The 23840-nt window shown below is 40.4% G+C and overlaps 1 protein-coding gene across 1 annotated transcript; it reads right to left on the bottom strand.

Annotated features, from left to right (window-relative positions):
* Positions 1–5004: 5004 nt before the first annotated feature.
* On the bottom strand, positions 5005–22327 carry LOC139726529 (uncharacterized). The gene is made up of 6 exons (XM_071637511.1): positions 21255–22327; positions 10119–10273; positions 9053–9168; positions 7367–7498; positions 6750–6811; positions 5005–6211 (listed from the first exon to the last, which is right to left on the bottom strand). The coding sequence occupies exons 1-6, from the start codon at positions 22325–22327 to the stop codon at positions 5005–5007; spliced, it is 2745 nt and encodes a 914-aa protein (XP_071493612.1).
* Positions 22328–23840: the final 1513 nt, after the last annotated feature.

The raw sequence follows: 23840 nt of genomic DNA, 5'->3' as shown, positions 1-23840 counted from the left end.
ATTCATGTGTCTGCCTCCAAACAAATTAAAGTAAAGTGACATTTTGAAATACATGTACAATATTGAAGTTGAAATACCGCTCTACCGTGCATCGTGTCTTGTATATCTGATAATTTTTCGCAGCATGTTAAGATCCGCATAATTAGAAAAGCTCGAATACGAAAAGATGAGCAATATACACTACTGAGTGGAAGTGACAAGTGTGGTTATAACGTCCTTCGTTCAGAGATGACTTAGTGTATGAATATTCTCAGTGTTTGACAATTATGTACTCAATGACTTTTCCCGTTTAACCTAAGTCATCGTACTTGTCGGATACTTTTGTTGGTACCAAGCCAGCTAATGCCAATGGTGATAACTTCAATTCCGTGAACACGGATTTAGCGCTTTTCGGATCCAAACTTCCGATCGTATTCTTGTCAGACGAAGGTAAGTTGGGGTCAAAGTTCAGGATTGGAACCGGTCCACGACGTCCGCTGGTATTTTACCTGGAAATCGACTATCGACGATGATTGTCTTCTTCTCCTCTTTATAACAATCACAAGCATGACTCCTAAAGCTATATAATATAAGCGTTTCACTTTTCCAGGTCTCCTTTTTTACAGCGCATTATGGCAAAACTGTTACGTGGTATTTTGACTCGGTTCCTGGAAATGCCATAAACAGGTGTATCAAAAAAAAAGGTAATCCAAATTTGGAGGGCTACAATTTTATAATTGTCAGCTATGGAGAGCGCGATGTTGGCTGTGAGGAAAGGGGAACTCTTCTTCCTTCCATTGATACCTAATTACGTTGACAAATGCCAAGCATTACTGAGCACATGAACTTTAAAGACAACAATGACAAATTGCACTTTTTCCAAGTTATAGCGTGTTGTTGTGAAGGAACAATGCATGTCTCACTGCATGGATGAGATCTGTCAATGAAAGTGGCCAAATGCGCGAAATAGGGAGAAGGCCCATGAGTGACACAGCCCACAAGTCATACAACCCACGAGTATGACACCAGGCAAATAAGGTCCACTAGTTCGACACTAGGTAAAAACAACCCACGAACAACACGGGGCTAAATATGTCAGTCTCGTTGACCTTGTTTGCAAAGTGTCGAACTCGTGGGCTGTATAACTCGTGCGGTGCATGACTGGTGGGCTGCATGACTCGTGAGTTGTATGACTCGTGGGCTGTATAACTCGTGGGTGTCAGTCTTAATATGACGCGCAAGCCCTTGCACGAAAATGCTCCTCTTCCGTCAACCGCCGCCCCATTCCATAGTACGTTTTCAACACAGTGCATAAAGATGATATGCGCAGTGTATAAAGAATTATATTCCACATACTAAGAATCTTGCTAAAGGATTGGTCAAGAGCTGATCACGTGATAAAGCGTAGTTTTGCCCATCACATCACCTGAGAAGAAAAGTTCGTTACACTCTATGATAGTCATTTTGTTTCGCTGATCTCTCCACACAGACCTAACGCGTGATATAACTTATTATATTCCACATACTAAGAATGTTGCAATAGGATTGGTCCAGAGCTGATCACGTGATGAAGCGTAGTTTTGCCCATCACATCACCTGAGAAGGAAAGTTCGTTACACTCTATGTTGATAGTTCCTTTTGTTTCGCTGATCTCCACACAGTCTACACAGTCCTAACGCAAGATGAGTACGCGCGAAATAAAAGTGCGTTGCACTGTGGACTATCATGTGACCTAGGTCACTTGATAGTACACAGTGCACTGTGGACTATCATGTGACCTAGGTCACTTGATAGTACACAGTGCAACGCACTTTCACTTCGGTGCCGCGCGGTGCGCGCAGCAAATTCATTGTTTTGTCATCTACGCGCACACGTAGCCTAAGCCCTAAGGATACCTAAAGACAGCTAAAACGGTTTCAGATGTGGAATAAAATGGGAATTTCTAGGACCCTAGATGTGGAATATAAAGCAAATAATCAACTTTTAGTTTCAGGCAATGAGACAAACTATCACTTCCTCGGCGATCTGAATGTGTACGCTATTTTTCCTCAGCTGCGCTTCGGAAAGATAGCTACATCCAGATCGCCTCGGAAGTCATAGTTTGTCCCATCACCTTCACCAACGTTGATTATTTGCTTATAATTTTGAATACGCGCGAAATGAAAGTGCGTTGCACTGTGGTCTATCATTTGACCTGGGTCAAGTGATGGACCACAGTGCAACGCACTTTTATTTCGGTGCCATGCGCTGGGCGTGGAGCAAATTTGTTGTTTTGTCATCTACGCGCATACGTCATAAAGTAAACTATGCTGCCTAAGCCCTGAGGATACAGCTAAAACGGTTTCAGATGTGGTATAAAATGGGAATATCTAGGACCCCAAATGTGGAATATAAAGCAAATAATCAACTTTTAGTTCAGGCAATGAGACAAACTATCACTTCCTCGGCGATCTGAATGTGTACGCTATCTTTCCTCAGTTGCGCTTCGGGAAAGATAGCTACATCCAGATCGCCTCGGAAGTCATAGTTTGTCCCATCACCTTCACCAACGTTGATTATTTGCTTACTATTTGAGTTAGTACCTTTATTTTTATAATCACCATCTTCATATTATCCATTAGCAACGGAAGATAGGGAGAAAAACAGATAGAGTGAGAGAGCAAGAGAGAGACTGCTTACACACAAATCAAAGATTTGTCGATGCGGCACTGAAGTTAACAAATAGCTTTTTATTTGTTTTTTCATCACATAATCCACTTTATGTGTGCAATGGCACATGGCAAGTATCACTTGTCTTGCAAGCAAAAAGTTGAACGAATAGTCAAACATGTACAAAAATGAAGAAAATTAACAAATCAGTCCTTGTAAACGTACAGAGAATGGGCTCAAGATATCAGCCAATTAAAAAAAAAAACAACAACACAAACTGATAATAACAGCTAGTCGGAAGCTTGCAACTGATTGACAAATTGCCCGACATCGACGATAACAAATCGACGCAAGAAGTCATTGATTTGAGTCGAAAATTTTCACACAGCGTCCAGATCTCTTCTTGAAACCGGAATTAAAACAACATTTACATCGCTGTACACGAAAAGTTGTAAATGCAAGGAACCTTGTTTTGTTCGCGAACGTGAGGAATACATTCATGGAGCACGGTGATGATTGAGGGTAATGCACACATTTGTATTTCAATAATGATCACAATGTATATTGTTGTAGCATACCGTTTCGATTTCTGAACAATAACAAGTATGCAGTCGACTGAATTTCCTTCTTTTCGACTGATTTTGTCGTCAAAAACTTCTTGTCTGACGTTTATAATGGTACAGAAATTTGTGATCATACTTGATCTATGAGAAGAGCTCTCGGATCAACTGTTACAGACATAGCAGAGGACAAACTTTTTTTTTTTAAATATAGTTATCACATTGCCACCCGTCAATCAAAATTGTTCGCTCTGCTTTGAATACACAGGGCATGTGGGTGAATCGAGACGATGTTAAACGTGATGCTATTCCACATTTAGCGTCCATAAAGTGAACATTTTGCGTTTCTATGACAACGATGAGCAGCACGCAGCATAAGTCATCAGATCACGTGGGTCCAGCATGCCCGTTTCACATCATTCTCTTAATTCGACGCTTAATGACTTACAATTCATAGGTTTCTAGCACATCTATGGCAATTTCACTCGAACTGATACAGGTGAACTTCCCACTTCGCTGCTCATACCTTCAAAATGGAATGATGTGTATGTACATTATCAGAACTATCTTCATATGGCAAGTGTAGGTTGGAATGAGTTGAGCGAGCAATAAATAGATTACACAAACATTATCTTGTATTCATATATTACAATTCAATATTGAATCATTTTTTTTGTGTCATATTAATATCATTGATTTATTTCCCAACATTTAAACTGAAAAACTGCATTATAGGTCATACATACATACATACACATATCTTATGAAACAGAACCTCCAAACACTCATGCATACATTAGGCCAACAAGAAATAAATATGATGGGATATTCCTGCTCTGAATTTGGTCTTTGGTAGTAGGGCGATAACATGGAGGTTTCTTAGAATGACAGTGTATCCTTCCTTCCTTCCAACTTGCTCCCACGATGAAGAACCTGCATATCCCATATTACCCCAATTACGACCACAATTAGTGCAGATGACAGAAAATAATTCAAAAACATCGATGGCGTTAGTGTCAATGATTTTGTGTGATTAGTAGCATTACATGATGCCGATAAGTTCTAATTATTACCGGGGGAGGGGGCATCGGATAAGTAGTATTTATGTGCTAGGGTGCACGACTGTGAATGAAATTTGGGAATTAAGGGAGTGGGAGGAAGGATAGAAGTCTGTCTGGTATTTGGCTGGACTTAAAGGGATCGTATCGTTTTGGTTGAGACCTAACTTCAGTTTTCTTACATTTTCGGATGAGATACATGTGTAACGAAAAATGTCTTATGCAATATGAAAGAGCATGTAATTGCAAGATGAGAGGTTTTGATGCTTTAGATAGTTGTAAGGGTATATTGATAGGAAAGGTATTTATAGAGAGTGGGTTTGGGGAGGGGTTTTATTTGAGATGTAATATAGTTCAATTTTCTATGTTGGTATTATTTGCTGTTCAATTTTCATTTCATTTATTACAAAGAAATATCAAATATGTGTCTCAATAATAGTGTTACCTTTGTCAGTTTCTAATGCTAAGTGCAGAGTAGTTGCTACTTCAGGAATTATTTCTGTTTTGGTTTACAGTAATACCAATTTAAATTGTTGCTTTTGATATTATTTGAGTTGAAATGATGAATGTTATTGGAAAAACTGTGAGGAACGTTCAGAGGGACTATCATCACACTGGATTTTTGGTGACGTCACATACAATGAATGCATGATATTATTAGTTGTGCAAGTAGATGCATGTTACTGTCACAGTAAATAGTTACAATTTTCACTGGACAAGGGTTTCTTCTTCATTGTTCTTGTGTGGGACCACAGTCATTAAGGCTGCTGACCATAGTAGATCATACCACTAGTCGGTGGGTGCGTTGGGTGTTGGGAGGCGTAAGGGTAGCCACTACCCACTGGCTGGGCAGAAAAGGCGGGAAATCCTTGCTGCAGGAACATGTTGCCATAGTGATGGAACATCGGCTGCGCAGCTACTGTCTGCGGATAATTCGCCACAGCGCCATCCTGCGTCGGATACTCGATGCCCGTCGCCGTCGCCGCGGATGTGAATCCGCAAAGAGCGCCCCCTGCAGCCGGGATGACGGGCTCGGTGAGGTGAGGGGATGCAGCATCCAAACTCTCTGGGGAGACTCTCTGTCGCTTGGCAACCTGGTTCTCCTGAGATTGGACGTTAGCGTCGGGGGAGCAGTCGGACGGAGGAGTATTGAGCCACGCCAAATCGGGTCTCTCCAGTGCCTTGTGGGAGACCGAGGTTGTTGGCAGTGCACCTCCCGGAGAGATGTGGGGAACCGGTGGTGAGGTGGAGGACGCCAAAGTGGACGGTTCTTCGGAGGAGGTCGCGGCGGAGGAACGATAGTGGATAGTCTTACTCTCTCCACAGGGCGATGACATCGGCTGCTGCTCCTGCTCCTCCGCCTCAGCTCCGGAGCTTATCGGGTTCAAAGTGGACTCCGTGATCTTCGCCAGGGAGGTCGGTACTGGAATCGGGAACTGCATGGTCGAGGCCGTAGATGAAGAATGCGGAGGACTGATGGGTAAGAAAGTAGGCTTATTATCTGGCGGACTGATGGCGCTCCCCACCAGTTTAAACGCGGTCTCATCCGGGTTGGGCAACCGGAAGCCACCTCCGGTAGGTCCACTCCCGCTCGACGCAGGACGCGGCTGGTAGGTGGGTAAGGGGAGGTGAGGATGGTGATGAGGATGATGTTGATGTTGATGCTGCTGAGTCTGGTGCTGTTGCTGCTGATGCTGATGCTGATGATGATGTTGGTGATGGTGGTGGTTGCTATGGTGATGGTGGTTCTGGTGGAGGTGGTGGTGGTGATTGTGGTGCTGGGAGTGGGGATGGTGATGCGGCTGCTGGAAGCGGCCAGGGTGGTGCGGAGTCGAAAGCGGCGGGTAGATCCCCATGGCAAGATTGGCCGCGTTGACCACCGGAGCCGGATAGGCGTTCTTTTGCACCGTGACGTTCCGTGAACGAGGGCCGTTGGATAGGATGCTGATATCTCGCGGTGACAAGCTGTCAAAGATAGAAATCAACGATCGAACAGATTTTGTTAAGGTTAAGCTTTTCATTTCTGGGTACTGGTTTCTCCGAAATTATCTCGTGCACGTCCAGTTTATGTTGACCGAGGTGGGATAGTACCTTTGGCAAATGTTACCAATCCCAGAAACAGCCTTGATTTTAAAGGTAATTCATAGACCATTCTGCAACGACAACTTCCAAACACGGGTCACATCACTTGGACAAGGATTTTAATCACAGTCCGAAATTCATTGTACATACATGTACATACACAAAGCTTCTTTTCAAGTTGCATTACTTTTAATCACCTATTTTATCCAATCGTAAAGTAAAATACAGTTTTCAGCTATGAAACATCTTTGACGCAGGAGTCCAAAAATCTTGGTCTGAAAAACACCGTCAAGCTAGATTTCACTCCATCCAGTATCATATATAAGGCGTTAAAGCACTTTGAGGCATGGGAGAGAAAGTAACGGTTATGGTTTGCGCAAAATGATGTCAGAATCTATAGATGGGACATTTGGATACTCACTTATCGTAGTTGTCTCGGAAGCCCTTGGCAAAAGGGTTGTAGTCGATTTTCAGTTGTGTCACCTGAAAACGATGGAGAAAACAAAGAAAAGAAGAGAGTATTACAAACAGGGAAACACACGAAAAAGGACCCCGTGATTCATACATAACAGTCTTCCGTGGTTTACATGTTTTGGTCAATCGGCTTACACGGTATTTTAAACTGGAATCTTGCTTACCAACACTGCTGCTTCTCCGTATGCCCAGCTTCGTGTACATTCGTACGAAAAAAAAATGTTGGTGAAGCATACACAAAATAATATAAGGCCGAGTTAATGACGTTCTTCAAAACCCACAACTAATTGAGTTCAAAAAGGAGAGCGACAAGAGAAACAAAACAGTCGCTGTACACCGAGATCTAAAAATGTACACACATTAGCTCCAACGCTTGATTATTTTTCAAGGCAGTCGCAACATTGCAAACTAATGAGGAAAATGAATCGAAAGCAAAGTATTGTTTTTGAAAATACGTTACGCTTTATAGGGAATGTTGATAAGTGCTAAAAAGACAGCATTTTAATCTGGAGAAAATGATGGCATAAAGATAGAAATTTGATAGAGGGTGAAAAAAAAACGTACATCTGTGTTCTGGTAGGCAGTGACAGCGAAGAATTGGGTCTCGGGGAAGCTGTGGGTATGCAGAGTGCGCCGCTCGCTGAGTTCCAGCACGTGGACACGAGGTTGGTACTTGTGCATGGAATTCAGAATGACCTGCAAAATGCACACACACAAAGGCGCAATGAATGATGGACGAAAGGGGTTATACGGGAGTAGATTTGCAAACTTTGTATTCATAAAGGTTGTGACAAACTGCAGGGGTACCAGCACACAAGCCAATATGGTCACATCTTGGGCGATACTAAAGTGTAAAATGTAATTAGTATCCAACAAGACACGTCCAGGAATTCAGGGAAGTCTAAAAAAAATGAACTTATAATATGAATACAGGTAACAACGAGCAGATGATGATTGTAAAAGGCGTGTACGATATAGATTAGTTTTGAAACTGATAGACACATGAATAATGTTGTAAAACCAAAAAAAAAGATATAAAGTTCATTGGGGAGAAAAGTTCATTGGGGAGAATTCATGAAAATATAACAACAATAGTATAACTCAAAGTAGATGAGGTTGATTTAGGATAGAGTTCCTTTACAAAGTGCACCTAATTTGAAGCTTCAGCAAACTTTCCTTGAAGTTTAAAGGAAGTACATTGGTTTCGGCATTCACTCAAATAACAAGATATGAACGTACTGTAGTCTTCCTTCAATGACCTCTTAGCGAAGTTTACTTGAGCAGAAAAAAAAAACTTCACGAATTTCAGGATTGAAATGAAACTAGTTGGGCAATTCCGCGGTTAGTAACGTTACATTTAAAGAAATTTAGATATTTATTTTTACTAATAAATCACCATTTATTCATTTCAAGTCAAAATCATTTTAAAATATGTTCATCCTTTCTAGGTCTATGATATAGAAAAGAATGAGTACAATCCAATAAATATTAGAATTGCTATGGCAACTAAAAGGGCTGGTTAGTAACGTTACGAAAAAAGGACATGACAAAAAAATCAATGTCTTGAAACAAAAAGTGTGCAAAATTTCAAGTTACTTAAAACAAAGTGTTGCATAAATTTCAATTATTGCGTCATGACAAATGTTCACACAAATATTTTTAGCAGTTCGACCGATGATTTATTAGCTAGACCCCAAATGCATGGTTAGTAACGTTACGGTTAGTAACGTTACATTTGTCCGGAGTAATTCCGCAGGTCATTTCACCCTTTTGTAATCAACAAAATGTCACATGACTTCTGGAGTATTTAAATGTATTCATCTTTTACCTTTTAGCAAAAATTTGAGGAAAAAATTTCAAAGCAACCCACTGTAATTTGCATTTAAGTTAATTTCAGCATCCCCAGTCCCACATGTACATTTTAAATGATGGTTTTAGATCTCGCAAAATCAATGAATATGAAAAATAAAATCTACTGAATTTGAAAGACCTTAGTGATTGGTGAACATCCATGGCATTAGTTGATACCTAAATTAAAGAGTAAGATAAAGAGGCACATTTCTTTTATCCATGTCATGTCCACCTAACTGCGGAATTGCCCAGTTAGCGTACTTGGATATGAAACACGAAAGACATTGTACCTTTCGTATATTTTACAGAATGGCTCAAAATCGTATTAGGAAAACATAAACGCCTATCTCTCGTATGTTGAATGATTCTTTACCGGTGTGGGACCGATAGGGTACTTACGAAGCCGTTATCCTTGCCCCTGTGATTGGTCAGTTTGAGTTTGCTGAAGACAATGTCTTGGTGCATCCAATGGAGCCCAGTGCTCGGGGAGTCTGGATGGAGGTACACGTTGCTCACTGGTAGAGGGAGATTCAAATGAAATTAATAGTAAGATTGTCTCAAACCTCACGATAAGAAATAGAGGACCTCCTAAGATAAAAGAGCTAGTAAGCAAGCAAGCAACTGATATGCCCCCCCCCCCAAAAAAAAAAAATAATAATAATAAAATCATCTAAAGGTAAACACGCTGGGGAAATGGATGCAAAGGAGAACTGTGTGCTACCATTTCTCTTCTTCGGTTCCTCTTTAAAATTTATAATTGGCAATGATAGCACTTTCATGAGCAACATCTTCCTAACACTTTTTTGTTAATACTTTCATTATGTCATGGTTATTGTGAACTGGAATACAATCAAATCAAAGCATATAACCATCTAATGATTTTAAAAGATCTAAAAGATAGATTTGAACCATAATATTCAATTAATTCATACAAAATGCTGTGACTTCTTTCGAATCACATTCCGCGTATAATTAAAAGATACAACCAAAGATAATTCCTTGGTGAAGACATTGGGCTGTGCATGTCAAATTAAATCTCAATTGGCGAAGCACCGACGATAGTGGCGCTCTTTCACAAACGTTGCAGTGTCGGAATCGCTTTGCTCAAACAGCGATAGGCTCGTGTCTATCAGTCACAGACACATATCTAGACTCCCGTGTATAAGGTTAATGACGTCCATTCAAACATACACTAAATATTTTGTTTTGCATAATTGCAATGATGGACACGGCTATACTGTTTGCTCTGCGACAATTCCTCCTGTCTTATTTTCTCCAAGGACTTTGGAGTTAAGATTTGGGTTGTGATACAGTTTTATGTAGGTTTAGTCTGATGTGAGGATTAGGATAAGGGTTAGGGTATAATATTAGTGGGACATTACTATGCTTGGCTTAGCGTGCAGATATTCCATCGCATAAATTGTCGCAGGAACAAATGTCATGGAACCGTTGCATGAATACATACCCTTCGATATGTTCTCCGCCTGACCACACGGCACCCACTTGCCGCACTGAAACTTCCACTGGTTCGGGTCGCATAGCACCATGTCCACGAATACGTTGTACTGGATCGTCGGCTCCAAACCGCTGAGTTTGAAGACTAACTGGGGAAACATACGCCTGGGGAAAGCCGTATAAAAAAGAGAGGGAGAAATATAATTGTAAGAGAGGAAAATAGGAACATGTCACGTAAAATAGACACAAATACAACACAAGAACATACACCCGCATCGCGTACAAACGCTATTATGAAAGAAAAAGGAAGCTGTAATCGTGCGTAAAGGTTTAGTCACAGTGGATACACGTGTACTCCCGTTATAACGAACAACGAAGTAACGAATTATCATCTATGTATCTTCAGATACTTTACTGTTCGGTTATAACGAAATTCCGATACAACGAAAGAAAATCGCTGGCCCCGAGACTTCGTTTTACAGGGAGTGCACTGTTCTACTTTTGGAGAAACTGTAGCCTACAACAACATCAATCTCTCGATGTGACATGAAGTCATTTTTGTATAAATTTGTTTCATCATTGTTTTAACTGCATCTCTGTTCCTGCATTTCTTATTATGTTTATTTCACTTTTTCATGTTCGTTTTGATTAGCATTAAGCTGTAACAGTAAAGGCGGTGGGGCCTATCGCAGATTGATACAAGATAAGTCATACCGAACTGTACAGTAGTTGGTATTTGTTTCATCTTTATTTTACTTAGAAAATAACGTCACTTTATTGTCTCCCGTTTTTACTAATTCAGTATTTAAAGAATTTTTTATAATGCATTAGGCCTATAAGTTATACCATGGACCATCGAGCGTTTTCAGTAAATTCTCTTGATATTTTTTTTATACATAGAGCTATTGCTAAAGAGCATTTTAGGAAAACACTTTCATCAAGCGAAGAAATCACATGAATAAAATCGTAAAAATGAACGCAGAAGTTCTTTTCAGAACTCGCATGAACAAATCAATAAGTACTATCACAAAAAGAGAAATATATTAGTAGATATATATCTTTATAAAACACACGCAGAAAGCTTTGATTGGATTTACAGCGTACATCGCGCCCTTGCACTCCGTGAATGTTCGGTATGCTATCTCAAGAATGTTTATAGGCCTACTATATGTACCTGTCAAAAAATGATATATATGAAAGGGTCATTTGAAGTCATATTCAAGGGTCATATATAAGGATTTGAAGTCATATTCAAGGGTCGTATATAAGGGTCAGTTTATCACTTTCGTTGTCTTGCTTACTACTTACTACATACGTGTACACGCCTGTCGACGCTGTATATTATACCTGTAGGTCGTATGTGCATCAGATGTTTTCGGCGTATATATATGGCCATGGTTACGTAACCATGGTCGCACTCGTGTCATGGTCATGTGCAATGTCTACGTACTTCCTGTTTGTCTACGCGGAAATCGGCCACTTGTTTACCAATAAACACATCGAAAGGCATCTCATAAACAATGTTTAATTGACATAATTGGTGACTGCGAGGGATTAAAGACGAGTCAAACATCCGGCTTAGCTGAAATTTTGTCGCCAGACTCGGGCGCCATAGTATCTTTGATCGCCTGTTGAAATAAGCGTGCAAGTTTAGGCAGTCGTGGGAATTAACACATAATAGTCCTTGGGCGATACATTTATATACAATGTCGATGAGAGTTTAGGTGAGCGGTCGTAAGAAGGTTAAACAAAGCCAACTACATTCTATCGCACATGCGGGTATGATAATCTCGGCGCATATGCCTCTTTCTCATAAAGTCGCACGATGCCATGAAATGCAAATCTCTTGCAGTCAGCGCATAATTATTATATATAACCTTAGGGGTTCACGGTTAAAGTGCGTGTGTCATTTGACCCCTACACCACAGACCTTCAATTGACGTAGAAAGGGTTTGTGATGAAGTATTTTTGTTGAAGCATGCCATCTTTGTAATCAATGTAAATGAATGCATGGAGAGTTTGTGTTACACATTGTTGACGAATCACTTACATCTGTACGTTCTATCAAGTGTGAAACACACAACTTAAGATCATCATTTTCCTGAGGATTCTTTTTCGTTTTAAAGTCAATAAATGGTGAATACGCAAACATGTTTATTTTGCGCATGCGCAGATCACAACCATGAACTCCCTCATTCCTTTTTATCAAACAATACAGCGGAGAGACGCATTTAATATGCAAGTGATAGTTAATATCTTCTACACTGAGCTAGATACACAAATTGGTTCCCAAAGTGAAGCGGGAATGACAACTATATCTAAAGCGTTTCAGAACTGATTAAAGATAAAACACCACATAAAAACACACATACACACACAAACACACTCACACATACTAAACAAAGTAAAAAAAAATAAGAGCAGGATTAACTCACTCTAACATTCTCATTTGACCTTTATTTTACGCAGGCGCAAATCACAACCATGGACTCCCTCATTCCTCTGTATCAAACAGTACAGCGGAGAGACCCATTTAATATGCAAGGGATAGTTAATATCTTCAACGCTGAGCTAGCTACACAAATGTTCCCAAAGCAAAGCGGGGTTAACAACTATATCTAAAGCTCTTCAGAATTGATAAAAGAATATAAATCACCACATAAACACACACATACACAACAGAACAAAACAAAGCAAAACAAAGTAAGAGCATGATTAACCCACTACATCGGTTTTTACGCGGCGACAATTTGGCGTGCATTCTAACTTCTAGCCGCAAGTCAAGGGTACGAGATGCTAAGACGTTTCGCCACTCTTTTTCAGCTGGAAGTGCTAAACAAGAACTAGATAATGGATATGCAGTTGTGAAATATTCCTATTAATTACCAGTCTATTGAATTGTCTACGGTAGAAAAAAAAATCACCATACACACAAAATAAAAACTGCACTTCTGAGGACTGACTATCCGCAGTAAATTACTTCTCCGAAGTGGGCGGGGTACGTAACTTTCTTTTATATTTCTAGTTGTCTTCAATCTTTTCAAGTGAGTATTTAGAGATATACGCGTTAATTGGAGTGGACCATATGGCGAGAGCATAGCGGGAGAGTGAGGGGTTCTTTTCTTCTCTTGGGCCGTCCGAACATCGATGAATTGGTCTGACCGGACGGGGGAATGAGTGCGAGATTTCAATTGCAATGTGCGAATGTGGTACCATCTGCACATAGCGACCGGTCAATTAGCCGCCAAGTTTTCTCTTTCTTTTTTTCCCGACTTTAGTGAACGTATAGTTGTTGAAGATACCAACAATCTTGAAGCTCCTTGGTGAGCATTCCAAGTTACATCGACGACGCTTTACCCCTAATCATTGTATCATCACCGCCCAGAAATTCCATAAAGGAATAATCATCGAATACGAATGGTCAGTGGTGGTTAACAGACTCGGTAGATTTTTCTTCCCCTGCGATGATTGAAGTTCTCACAAGACTGGTTTGGGAAACTCGTATATGAAGTAATAGATAATCGACAATAAAGATTTAACTCTTTGTGTGCCTTGAGGGCCGATGGAACATATAAACCCTATATATAACGCTGTACACACACTGCCAAAGACCCTGGCACAGAAAGTGTTAATTAAAAAAAAAAAGTCATTTTGTAGTACATGTATATACTCACTTTGTCCATACTGTATAGTATGCTTTACTGACCTCCGTTCTACTCTCTATCTGTGCATTTTTTCTTTACAGGGGACCTCCGGATGATTTTTCAGACTTTTACATTTCAACAACTATAAATCAGTTAAACTGGGTACAGAGTTTCAGAATTTCTAGTGACTGGGATGAGAAATGAGAATGTTGTTTTCAAAATTTATAACAAATTGCAATGAACAAGGATGATGACATGGCAGCCTCACCATACAGAATGCATGAGTTGGGGCTCACGGAAGCAGAACAAAAGAAGAAGGCATGCATAGATTCTTCACAGGTGAACTTGTTGAGCAAGTGGTATTGTAATGGAATTGCACTGCGTACATTTCTGAAATATATGAGGCTCTGATGTCATCAACACGGTTCAGTGTAGTTTGATTAGACTTTCAGTTTATTGGTTTCTCTGCTCAATTACCACAACAAATTCCACGAATCTAAACATGGAGCTGTTGATTTACGTACTACATGATGTGAAATTATGAAAATCGTCCGGAATGTCCCTTTAAATCAGATTATACAATGCACATATAATACAGAAAGAGAGAAGAGGTTCCAGAAGGAATAATGACGAAATGGACGAAAGTTTGAGAGAGACCGAGAGTCAAATATCAACACAGAATAGAGAAAATAACAAAAAATGCTATAGAGAGAAACAGAAAGAGGGGATTTTCCCATTCATTCACAAATTTGAGCACAGGAGACAGATAAGCGAACTAGATGAGAGGGTTAGAGATCAATTCCATTCATATTAAATGTTAAGAATCCTCAAAGATTACTGACGTCTCATTCACTCCACCGCAGTATACTTTCTCGTTCGTGCGGCTACACGCAATTAAACCATCCCCGCGTCGCCCTCGTCATTCCGCCATCGAGTGGTCAAACGACTCCCACCACTGACACGATGGAACTCCATACTTGCCTGGTATAGGGCTCACACCCATAAATATTTCCCCATAGGGACGTGTGTTAAAAATCAAATTTCAAAAAATTCTGTAAAATAGCTGGAAGAAATGAGGTGTTTCAGCTTCACTAACCTGGATAAGTTAGATGTACCCTTTCATCCATCAAATTCTCAGGGTGGATAATTCAGTTCAAATTCTGTTCAGGGGTACGAAAAGCCAGACTACGAGTTCTTGTCACTCAAAAAGTCACCCATTTTCCGTGCACGTACCCAATGAAATATAGTCCCCTCAAATTCCACCAGAAAAGCTTTCATCTTCTAACCAAAATGCAATTTGTAGAGGAATTCATACTCAATATCTACAGCTATTCAGTTTTTTGCCAAACTGCATCATTGATTTTTAATTAATTTTTTTCTTCATTTATTTTGGTATCTTTGGTACGAATTTGTGAAGGGGTTTCGGACATTCCATTGTATTTACGGGTGTGAGCCCTATACCTCCTTCCTCCCACAGAGCAATATCCCCTTGCTCCTGACGATGTAATCAAACGTGGACGCCAGGTGACTGTAATCAGGTATAGTATGGAAGAGGCCTCCAAAACCACATCGTCTGTGGTTACCATGTCCACAATTTTAAATGAAGACGCATGACAGGTGTTAACAGAAATAGATTACGAAGCGACGGTCAAATTGCTTTCACTTTACAGGTGACTTTAGATGCAGTAGACGATGATTGCAATACTTATGTGGGTCTACTTTATTTTACTTTATGGGGGGGGGGTCCAGATTCAACAAGTGTCAAATGGGTTCTAGATGAAAGTGGTGGAGACCTTTTTTACACAGGCTACACACCCGGCTACTGTTTTGCAACCAAAACCCAACTGAGAAGGAGGGTGCTCTGGTTCAAACGGGGTAAACCGATGGGGAAGTTATGTACTTAGAGGTTATACAATCATGTAAGCCTGCGTCCTGCTCCACTCGTATTGTCGGGGCCCTCTTTTCACAGGCTAAAGACGCATAAAAAAAAAGAATATCTGTGAGTCATAAAAACTAGAAACGATCTGAAGTGAAGAAGAGTCGAAGTTCAATCGTAAGCAGAGCTGAAAAGAAACAACTCTTGTTTATCTTATTGACCGCGGTATTTTGATGAATAAGACTACAGCGTTTAGACAGGTCCTTGGTTCGAATCACGCCTGGGACATTCATCCAAGACAAGATGATTTACATAATCTGTTCCTCTTGACCCACTTGTGTACCTTCGTATCTGGTAATGTTGGGGTAATAACATTGGCATTGCTCTCTGGAAATTTAGAGTCGACACACATTAAGGTCGTTCATGACTGAGTTTAATATTCTTACACAAATTTTGAAACATTAACCTATTTAGGACGAGATTTGGTAATAAAAGTTAATTTAAAAAGAAATAGTAGGGGGAGGATCTCTCCCTCCCCCCCCCCCCCCCCTCTCTCTCTCTCTCTCTCTCCGTCTCCATATACCAAAACGGTTTGCATATTATGCAAGCATTTTGAAACAAACAAACAAACAAACAAACATATATTATAATACCTGATATTCATATAGGTGTGTCATGAGCGAGCACGCTAAAAAAAAAAAAAAAAAAAAAAAAAAAAAAAAAAAAAACAAACCACTGAAAACACATATTCACATATGCACACGGAAAAAAAAAAAGCCAAAGGAGAACTTGTTCAAGATTACGTGCAACGAAGATCTTCATCGTTTTCCAGATGTCACAAAAAATACACTCAGGCTATGCTGTGTCTTCGTTCATTCTCTCAACGAAGTAAGCATTTCCACGTATTCAATAACAAAGAAAAATAAGATAAAACAAAAACAGAAACAAACAAGAATAAAAAAAAAAATGCAATCCGTCTGCAAACGAGTATAAAGAAATATTACAACTTGTGTTTGTCGTTAACCTAATTCCCGCCTCTCTATATATGAATAATTGACAAAACGTCCATGTTCCTTAACCCCCAAACACAAGAAATATACAACCTCCCCCGACCATGAAAAGCTCCCAAGTGACGAACATTCGTAGATCGATGTTAAATGAGCATACCCAATGTACTGTGAGACGGCGTGGTTGAAACCCGTATACCACGAAAACCGCGCATACTGTGTCGAACTGGAAAATGACATGTTATGGGAGGTGATATTGCTCATGTATGTCTAACGTGTTCACGCTGGCTTTAAAAAATAGAGTAAAGTCACACGAAATATGGTAGAGAATTCGACAAAAATCGGATCTTAGCATCCCTCTAGAACTTTCGTAAAGCTCCACACGGTTTCATAAAAGTGTTATTGGAAGGCGCAACATATGAAGTGAATGACTTTCTCAAATCGCCTGATAAAAAACCCCCACAAAATTGCCATTTTGACAAGAAATCAAGGGGGAAAAATCAGATTTGCTGCACTGCAAAGATTTATTGTCTTGCATGGACCTTAGCAAGGATGACTTTGGAGTCAGCTAAATCACGACGACACATATGCTCTAAGATTTCATTAGTATTTATCGCAGAATCAAATAAACATTCCAATGCTTACTGATTTAAAGATTAAAAAACAGCAACAATATATTTGAAAAAAGGACATACGTGTAGTTATATGATTTGTAGACCTGCCAGAAGAATATGAAATGTATATAAATGTGCGCCTATATGTAATATTATTTCTCTAGTGTTATACCATGCGATACGACATCAACTTGTGCATTGTATACAGTATGAACTTTCGGAACAGTCACTCACCAAAACGGCACTCGTTTCAGATTCTTGTCTATAGCGAGTTTTAGATCTTCGACGGGAACGCTAATACGACGCTAATATTCCATTGTCCGAGTCTGGAGGCTGCGTCGTCTTAGCGTTCGCGTCGCAAATCTGAAGCTCCGATCGGCACTGATAGACCGACATCTTCCTTCAATAGACTGACTGCTCTCCGTGCACGCTCCGCTGGAGAAATATGTTGTCTTAATATCTGATCTTGAATTAGAAAGTGTTATTCATAGTCGAGGGGAGATATTTACTTGTTGACAAACCGGCTGCCCATCATTTACTGAACATCGCCACATTTTCGAAACATGCAGTAAGTCTAGACACAAAACAAATCGCCCATCGTATTCGTATAAGCATTGTCAGAGATTTCAGTCCCGCAAAAGCCACATGAAAACAGACGTTTAATTCTACTAATCAGAAAATGAGATCAGAGCCTGTACTACGTCGGTATAGGTGGACACTTGCCGCCTTTCAAAATTATTGATCTTAAGCATTTCACTTTCCTTGGAGGGATATAGATAACACTGTACCTGAATTTTTAGTGCCAAACAATCTGGCTGACGAACGCTGCAAAACTTCCAACTTCACTGAAGAGAAACGTGAAATACTTAATTGTAGATTTGCAATGAAAACAATGAGGTGTGAATCGTTAGTTATTTAACAACCTTGCCAAGAATTTGCACCAGGCTAAGAGCAGAGTAAAGAAATTACATATTTTCTCAATTTTCTTTTATTTCTTGTTTTTTTCTTGCCATTCCGCTTTGTCATATCACTAACTTTGTATATGGCAAAACTATATACATGGTACATGGTGAAAAGTGGTATTTCTGTTGATATAAAAAGATAAAAGAAATGTAGGTTTCGAACAAATTCAATCATGCAGATGGAAGTTGAAACATGCTCTTAAAACCTATTTGCAAGCGATTTTCTTGCAGGTGTAAATTTGCATCTTCATAGAGCTTTGGACTGACTGGACTACATGAGTCCAGTTCGGTTTACCACTCGTGTTGACAAGCGTCAATGTGGGTATAAATTACTAAAGGCAAAAAAAAAAAAGAATGATTAAAAGGTGTAGTCTTCTGCCTTTTGGTAATATACTCCACTTCGTCCGATGACAATTTGACCAACTGTAGGTTCTGTTCAAAAGATCATCTGTTTGGACTTATGTTTATGTACTATAGCTGTTCACTAAATTGAATGTATAGGCGGCCTTTTAGTAGCACCTTTACTCTCTAAAAAAATCGAGTAAAAATATTCACTCTTAAAAGAGTGAATACAAAAATGAGTGATTTTAGAGTGAAATTGGAGTGAATTTAGAGTGAAAATGTTCGTTTTCACTCGTTTTGGAGTGACCTCATGGATCACTCCAAAATCTTCGAGTGATCCTTTAGGTCACTCCAAAATGAGTGAAAATGAACATTTTCACTCATAATTCACTCCAATTTCACTCCAAATTCATTCTTTTTTGTATTCTCTCTTTTAAGAGTGAATATTTTCACTCAATTTTTTTTTTAGAGAGTACGATATAATTTTCATCTTCTCTATGCTTCAAAGTCATTCTCATCTAATAACACAGTGTTCATCCTCATTCGATCTACATCGCGTACATTTTAATAAACTCGGTCTATGGCCGTGTTACTTTCCATGCAGTCAAAATCGCAAAAACAGGCAAATGAGGAAGAATTGCGAACGAAGAGGTGAAAATAAATGACATAAAATACCATTTTTCTGTTTGTTTTTTTTTTTCTATCGGTTAATGCAATTTTGTTGATCACGGTACAAGGATGCCGAAATCGGCGTGAATCAATAATGAGTGAAGGAGTGTGAGCTTCTTAAAGATGCTGAACGAAGTTTCGCTTCAATTATTTTTTATATATAAGCACAAGATTAGTTCATTTTTCCTCTTGAACTCGAGGGTTTGTTCGTTTGTTGTTCTTGTTGTGGTTTTTTTTTTCTGGTAACAGTCGATGTGGTCTAAAAACTGATGTGACGCTGACTGTAGATTAGGTCAGTTACGTCTGTAGTGGCAAGAATCTTTCCGGCACGTGGGGGAAGTCATTAAGAGCTAATTGAAAATTATTGTAATTGCGTGTAATTCGCCGTCACTGGCTTTCGAAAGTTTGCGATATGGTAAAACAGCAGACTCTAGCCCGCGGACGATGCGTATGGCGTAAGCATCGTAAATTTGATTGGACAATAATCGTAGCGCCTTTTCTCCCTTGCCAAGAATATATGGAGATGGGTTAATTCGCACGGAAACGTTGGACACTACCGCTGAAGTTGACTTGTTGACAATTTGAGGATGACGCCTTTGACAAACCACCTTTTCAGCTTTTGTATATTTGTCGTGTTTTTTTTTTCTTCATAATCGTTTGGAGTCTGGAACTAGTTTGGGAGCGCTCAAAAACAATTGAAGATGATACCCGTCCAGTCACTTAAAAATCCAACTTAAAGAGTACTTTCCATGCAAAATTGAACCGACCCTCTCCATAAGGTCCGAATGAGGACTTGCGCAGAATAAGACAAGCACGCTTAAATCAGTAGTCCGCGTTTCTTTCCCTAATATGCAAGAGTAGACCCTATATTTATTACACGTTTCATTCACAAAGGAAAGAGAAAAATGGTTGGATTTACTCTGTATTGAGCAAAAGACAAATCAATGTATCAATGAATACGAAGTGTGGCTACGTGTATACTGTAAACCAGTATGAATTGGCTTGCATCAGTGCAACCATGGTAACAGCGCTACAACTTCAACACTCAATCATCAATGACATGTGACGTTGGATCTGCATTTGGTGAATCACCCCCTCCCCCCCCCCCCCCCCCAGCATTTTCAAAATGTGGGTACCCTACCAGTCCTTCGCCCATGTGTACGCTGCTTACCTCAGCCAACTCTAGGATGGTTATGTGTTTTGCCGCTTTTTGTTTCCACATATGCTAATTAGCAGTAGGCTATTCGAAAAGTTCTCAATGCGTGAATTTGGTAAAACGTTTATGGTATGGTCGTTGTGATAACAGGGTACAGGCGCTTATAGTTGTTGGTCGGATTTTCTTTTCTTTTTTCTTGGTTGAATCCTGATAAACAAAGATGTGTGCACATTTCTACGGCGCCAGGAAAGAGGGTAATTAAAGTAACTTATATATTTGTCATACAATGTACCTGAATTATAGGTGAGGGTAAGTGTTTGGGAAGTGCAGTGTAGTTTCGTGTATACCTACACTCGAACTTAGCTTGTCAAGATCCAAGACCTCTCCCAACAAATTACTGGGGTAACAGCCGACTCCGAGCTGTGTAAACTCTACAAAACCTACCAAGAACACAGAATCCTATCCAAAAACTCACCCTGTTTACGATTGTACCTTAGGATTCAGGAACGCACACATTTTTTATTCAAAAACGTCCAACCAATATCACCATATCCCTATACCCTCGAAGCCAGAGTTGAAGTACTTCTGTGTACATGTAGGACTCTTTTCCTCGACTGCAAAGAACACAATGAACTCTTTCCACACGATGTTATCCAATAATACATCGTCTCAAACAATTATAACGATGTAGTATGTAAATCTGCATGCTTGAACCAGAGAGCTACTGAACTATGGATTAATGATGAAATTTATGTTTTGCTTAGATTTCAAGAGAACCTTTAAAGGCCTATTGTTATTTCTCTATATATTTCTTAATGTAATCATATAAAGCACAGCACAAGAAAAATCTCTACGATTATGAAGCAATTTTCTTACCTGCCCTGCTTTGTGATAATCATCTCCGTCTTGTTCTGATGAAATTTCCTCCACAGGTCACGGTTGCACAGGTACACGGCCGCCTTGCCCGGCCCGCTGGCGACTTCCACGTGCTGGTGGCCAGCCGGCGGTATGTACGGCGTTGAATGGTAGTAGCTCTCCGCATCGCCGTGAAGTTCGGGCGGACCCCCCGAGGAAAGCTGGCCGTAACTTCCGGCAGGGGCTCCCAAGGAGTCTCCGACAAGTTGCAAAGGAAGAAGGGAAGGTTTGTGTTCTTCGTCGTAATATGGCTCGTGGACAATCGGTTCTGGCTCTTTCTTGACGCCGAACTCGTGCCCGATGTCATGCCCGAGGTGACCACAGAGTTTCTCTTGGGTCGTCTCGCGGTGCAGCGACGACGATTCGCCATTGATGACGAAGTTAGGATCGTGCGCGAAGGCGTGGTGGTGGTGGCTGATATCTTGGTGCTGGGAATGCACCTGTGTGGCGTGCGCCAAATGCTGGTATCCAAACGTGGCGCCATGGCGCTGTGCGTGCGGGGCAGGTGGCGGCGTTGGAATGCCTGTGAAGTTCGCTACCTCGCAGGTGCTCAGCAGGTAGCGTGGGGAATGTTGCTGGAGTTGAAGTTCAAATTGTGGTTGATGAACATGTTGAGTCTGTACATTGGTTATCTGATCATTTTGCGAATCATAGTTGATGCAGTGATACGAGTGTTGGCCTGCCCCATTATCGTCACGCCGTTTTTCGAGTGAATCCGATTCACCCAGCGCAAACGATGGTGCACTTTCAGTTTCCGATTTATTCCCACATGGCTCGAGCTTTTTCAGACCACAAAGCTCGTTTTGTTCGTCGGTGCTTTGAGAAGAGTTCGGCAATTTGCTGATACGAAATCCATCCAAGTTAGTCGTATCTTCAACAACATCAGAAGAATCGGCATTTGAGTCCTTTAGTGTGCCGTTTGAGATTCCGCGTGTCTCAGAAATATCCCCATCTTTAGTCGGATGAGCCGAATTTGCAGGAGGGCTGTTGTCAGCACAAGTTCGCTTTTCAGAGTCCCGAAAATCTTTCCCCATCTTGGCAAAAGATAGGCGAAGAGGTGCGAATAACACGTCCTTACGGTCGTCAAAAATGCGTGAATGTACGGGCAGCAAATTACGAAGATCAACAAAAGTGCGAAGGCGTGAATGTTGACAAAGTCGTCAAGATTAAAACTCGCGAAATCCCCGATAAACTTCGTCTGCGTCGCGCGCGATGCGCATTCTGATTGCCGGCGAACACTCAACCTCCTAAATCCGCTAAAAGCACTCACCAAGCTACTATAAAATCCTTTAATCCTACAAGTATGTATTATGGACGTAACGCCTCGCTTGACTGGGTCTCCTTTATATTACGTCATAGATAACCAGACCATTGAAATGACTTGCACTAATTAGGAGAGTTCGTGCCTTGACTCGATGGCTGGGCAAAGACACAATAAGCGCGGCGCTGATTGGCCCGTGCAGACACGCGCCATAGTGATTGACATTATTTTTTTGTGCGCCTTATTTTGTTCTTAATGTTTTTTTGGTCCCACTCTGCACTGCTGTTAGGCTGCGTTCACATAGAAGTATACTATTCGGGTATTCGGGGCTCGTTTTCGAGGGCACGCGAATAGCTTGAATCGAACAAGAGGGCACTATTCGAAAGTACCGAATAACATAGAATAGTATAGCATAGTGGGAATCGAGCTTGTTCGATTTTCTTGCAGCGTATACCGTCTCTCGTTTATGAAATAATGACAATTTTGGTCTGGATTTGCCCTTTAGCAAAAATAAGCATGTAGACTGACATTCTGATGCAGTTTAGAAATTGTTGATAAGATTTGCTGGGATGTAGGAGGAAGAAATCCTCACTGCATGGGATGGTGAGTTGACGGTGCGGGTGATGGTGTACTGGGTGCCCGAATAGCGAATAGCGAATAGCGAATACCGTATACTTCTACGTGAACGCAGCCTTACAGTGAGGGGACGGGTTCGTAAGTTTGTGTGTCGTTGATGCCCGCTACGACATTGTACAAAATGTAGGGCATATTATTCTCAATCAGCTCGTACTGAAACATACTGCAAACATTAATAGCTGAAATTCGCCAACATGCTATAACTTGAAATATATCTTGATTGTCTGATTTCGCTATTATTTTCACGTGACACTACGTTTGATTGCTTCTATTCAAAGCAAGTTTCTTATACCCATATTCTAATTTGGTGCTACATGGATATAATTATAAACAGCATAATCGTTGCAAACCGTTAACTTAATTATACGTATTTTTTCTTTTGAATATATTGACGGGGAATTCATTATTCATTGATCTAATCAAGGATATACATATGGATAGTTCCAGAGTATATTCATGATAACAACAAAGTTTGACTGCATGTTTCATTCTTGAAACTATAATATCACTCTAATCGACATCCCAGCTGTTTTATGGAATTACTTTTCTAATGAAGCAGGTGAAATGAATAATAGCTCGTCGCTGAGCTTCTGGGCCGTGAACGTGCAGAGATCCCGTCAAAACTCAAGTATTTTCGGAAATACGCCTGG

This window comes from Diadema antillarum, unplaced genomic scaffold (genome assembly GCF_040938485.1).
Source record: "Diadema antillarum isolate AM-2024a unplaced genomic scaffold, OU_Dant_1.0 seq00000086_RagTag, whole genome shotgun sequence".
Classification (NCBI taxonomy): domain Eukaryota; kingdom Metazoa; phylum Echinodermata; class Echinoidea; order Diadematoida; family Diadematidae; genus Diadema; species Diadema antillarum.
This window is presented reverse-complemented; position numbering and strand designations above follow the sequence as displayed.

Coding starts and splice junctions, on each gene's coding strand:
- LOC139726529 (XM_071637511.1), bottom strand. CDS start 22,327: ATGGGGAAAGATTTTCGGGACTCTGAAAAGCGAACTTGTGCTGACAAC. Junction 9,169..10,118: donor GGCGGAGAACATATCGAAGG/GTATGTATTCAT, acceptor TCCCTCTACCAG/TGAGCAACGTGTACCTCCAT. Junction 7,499..9,052: donor GGGGCAAGGATAACGGCTTC/GTAAGTACCCTA, acceptor TGCATTTTGCAG/GTCATTCTGAATTCCATGCA.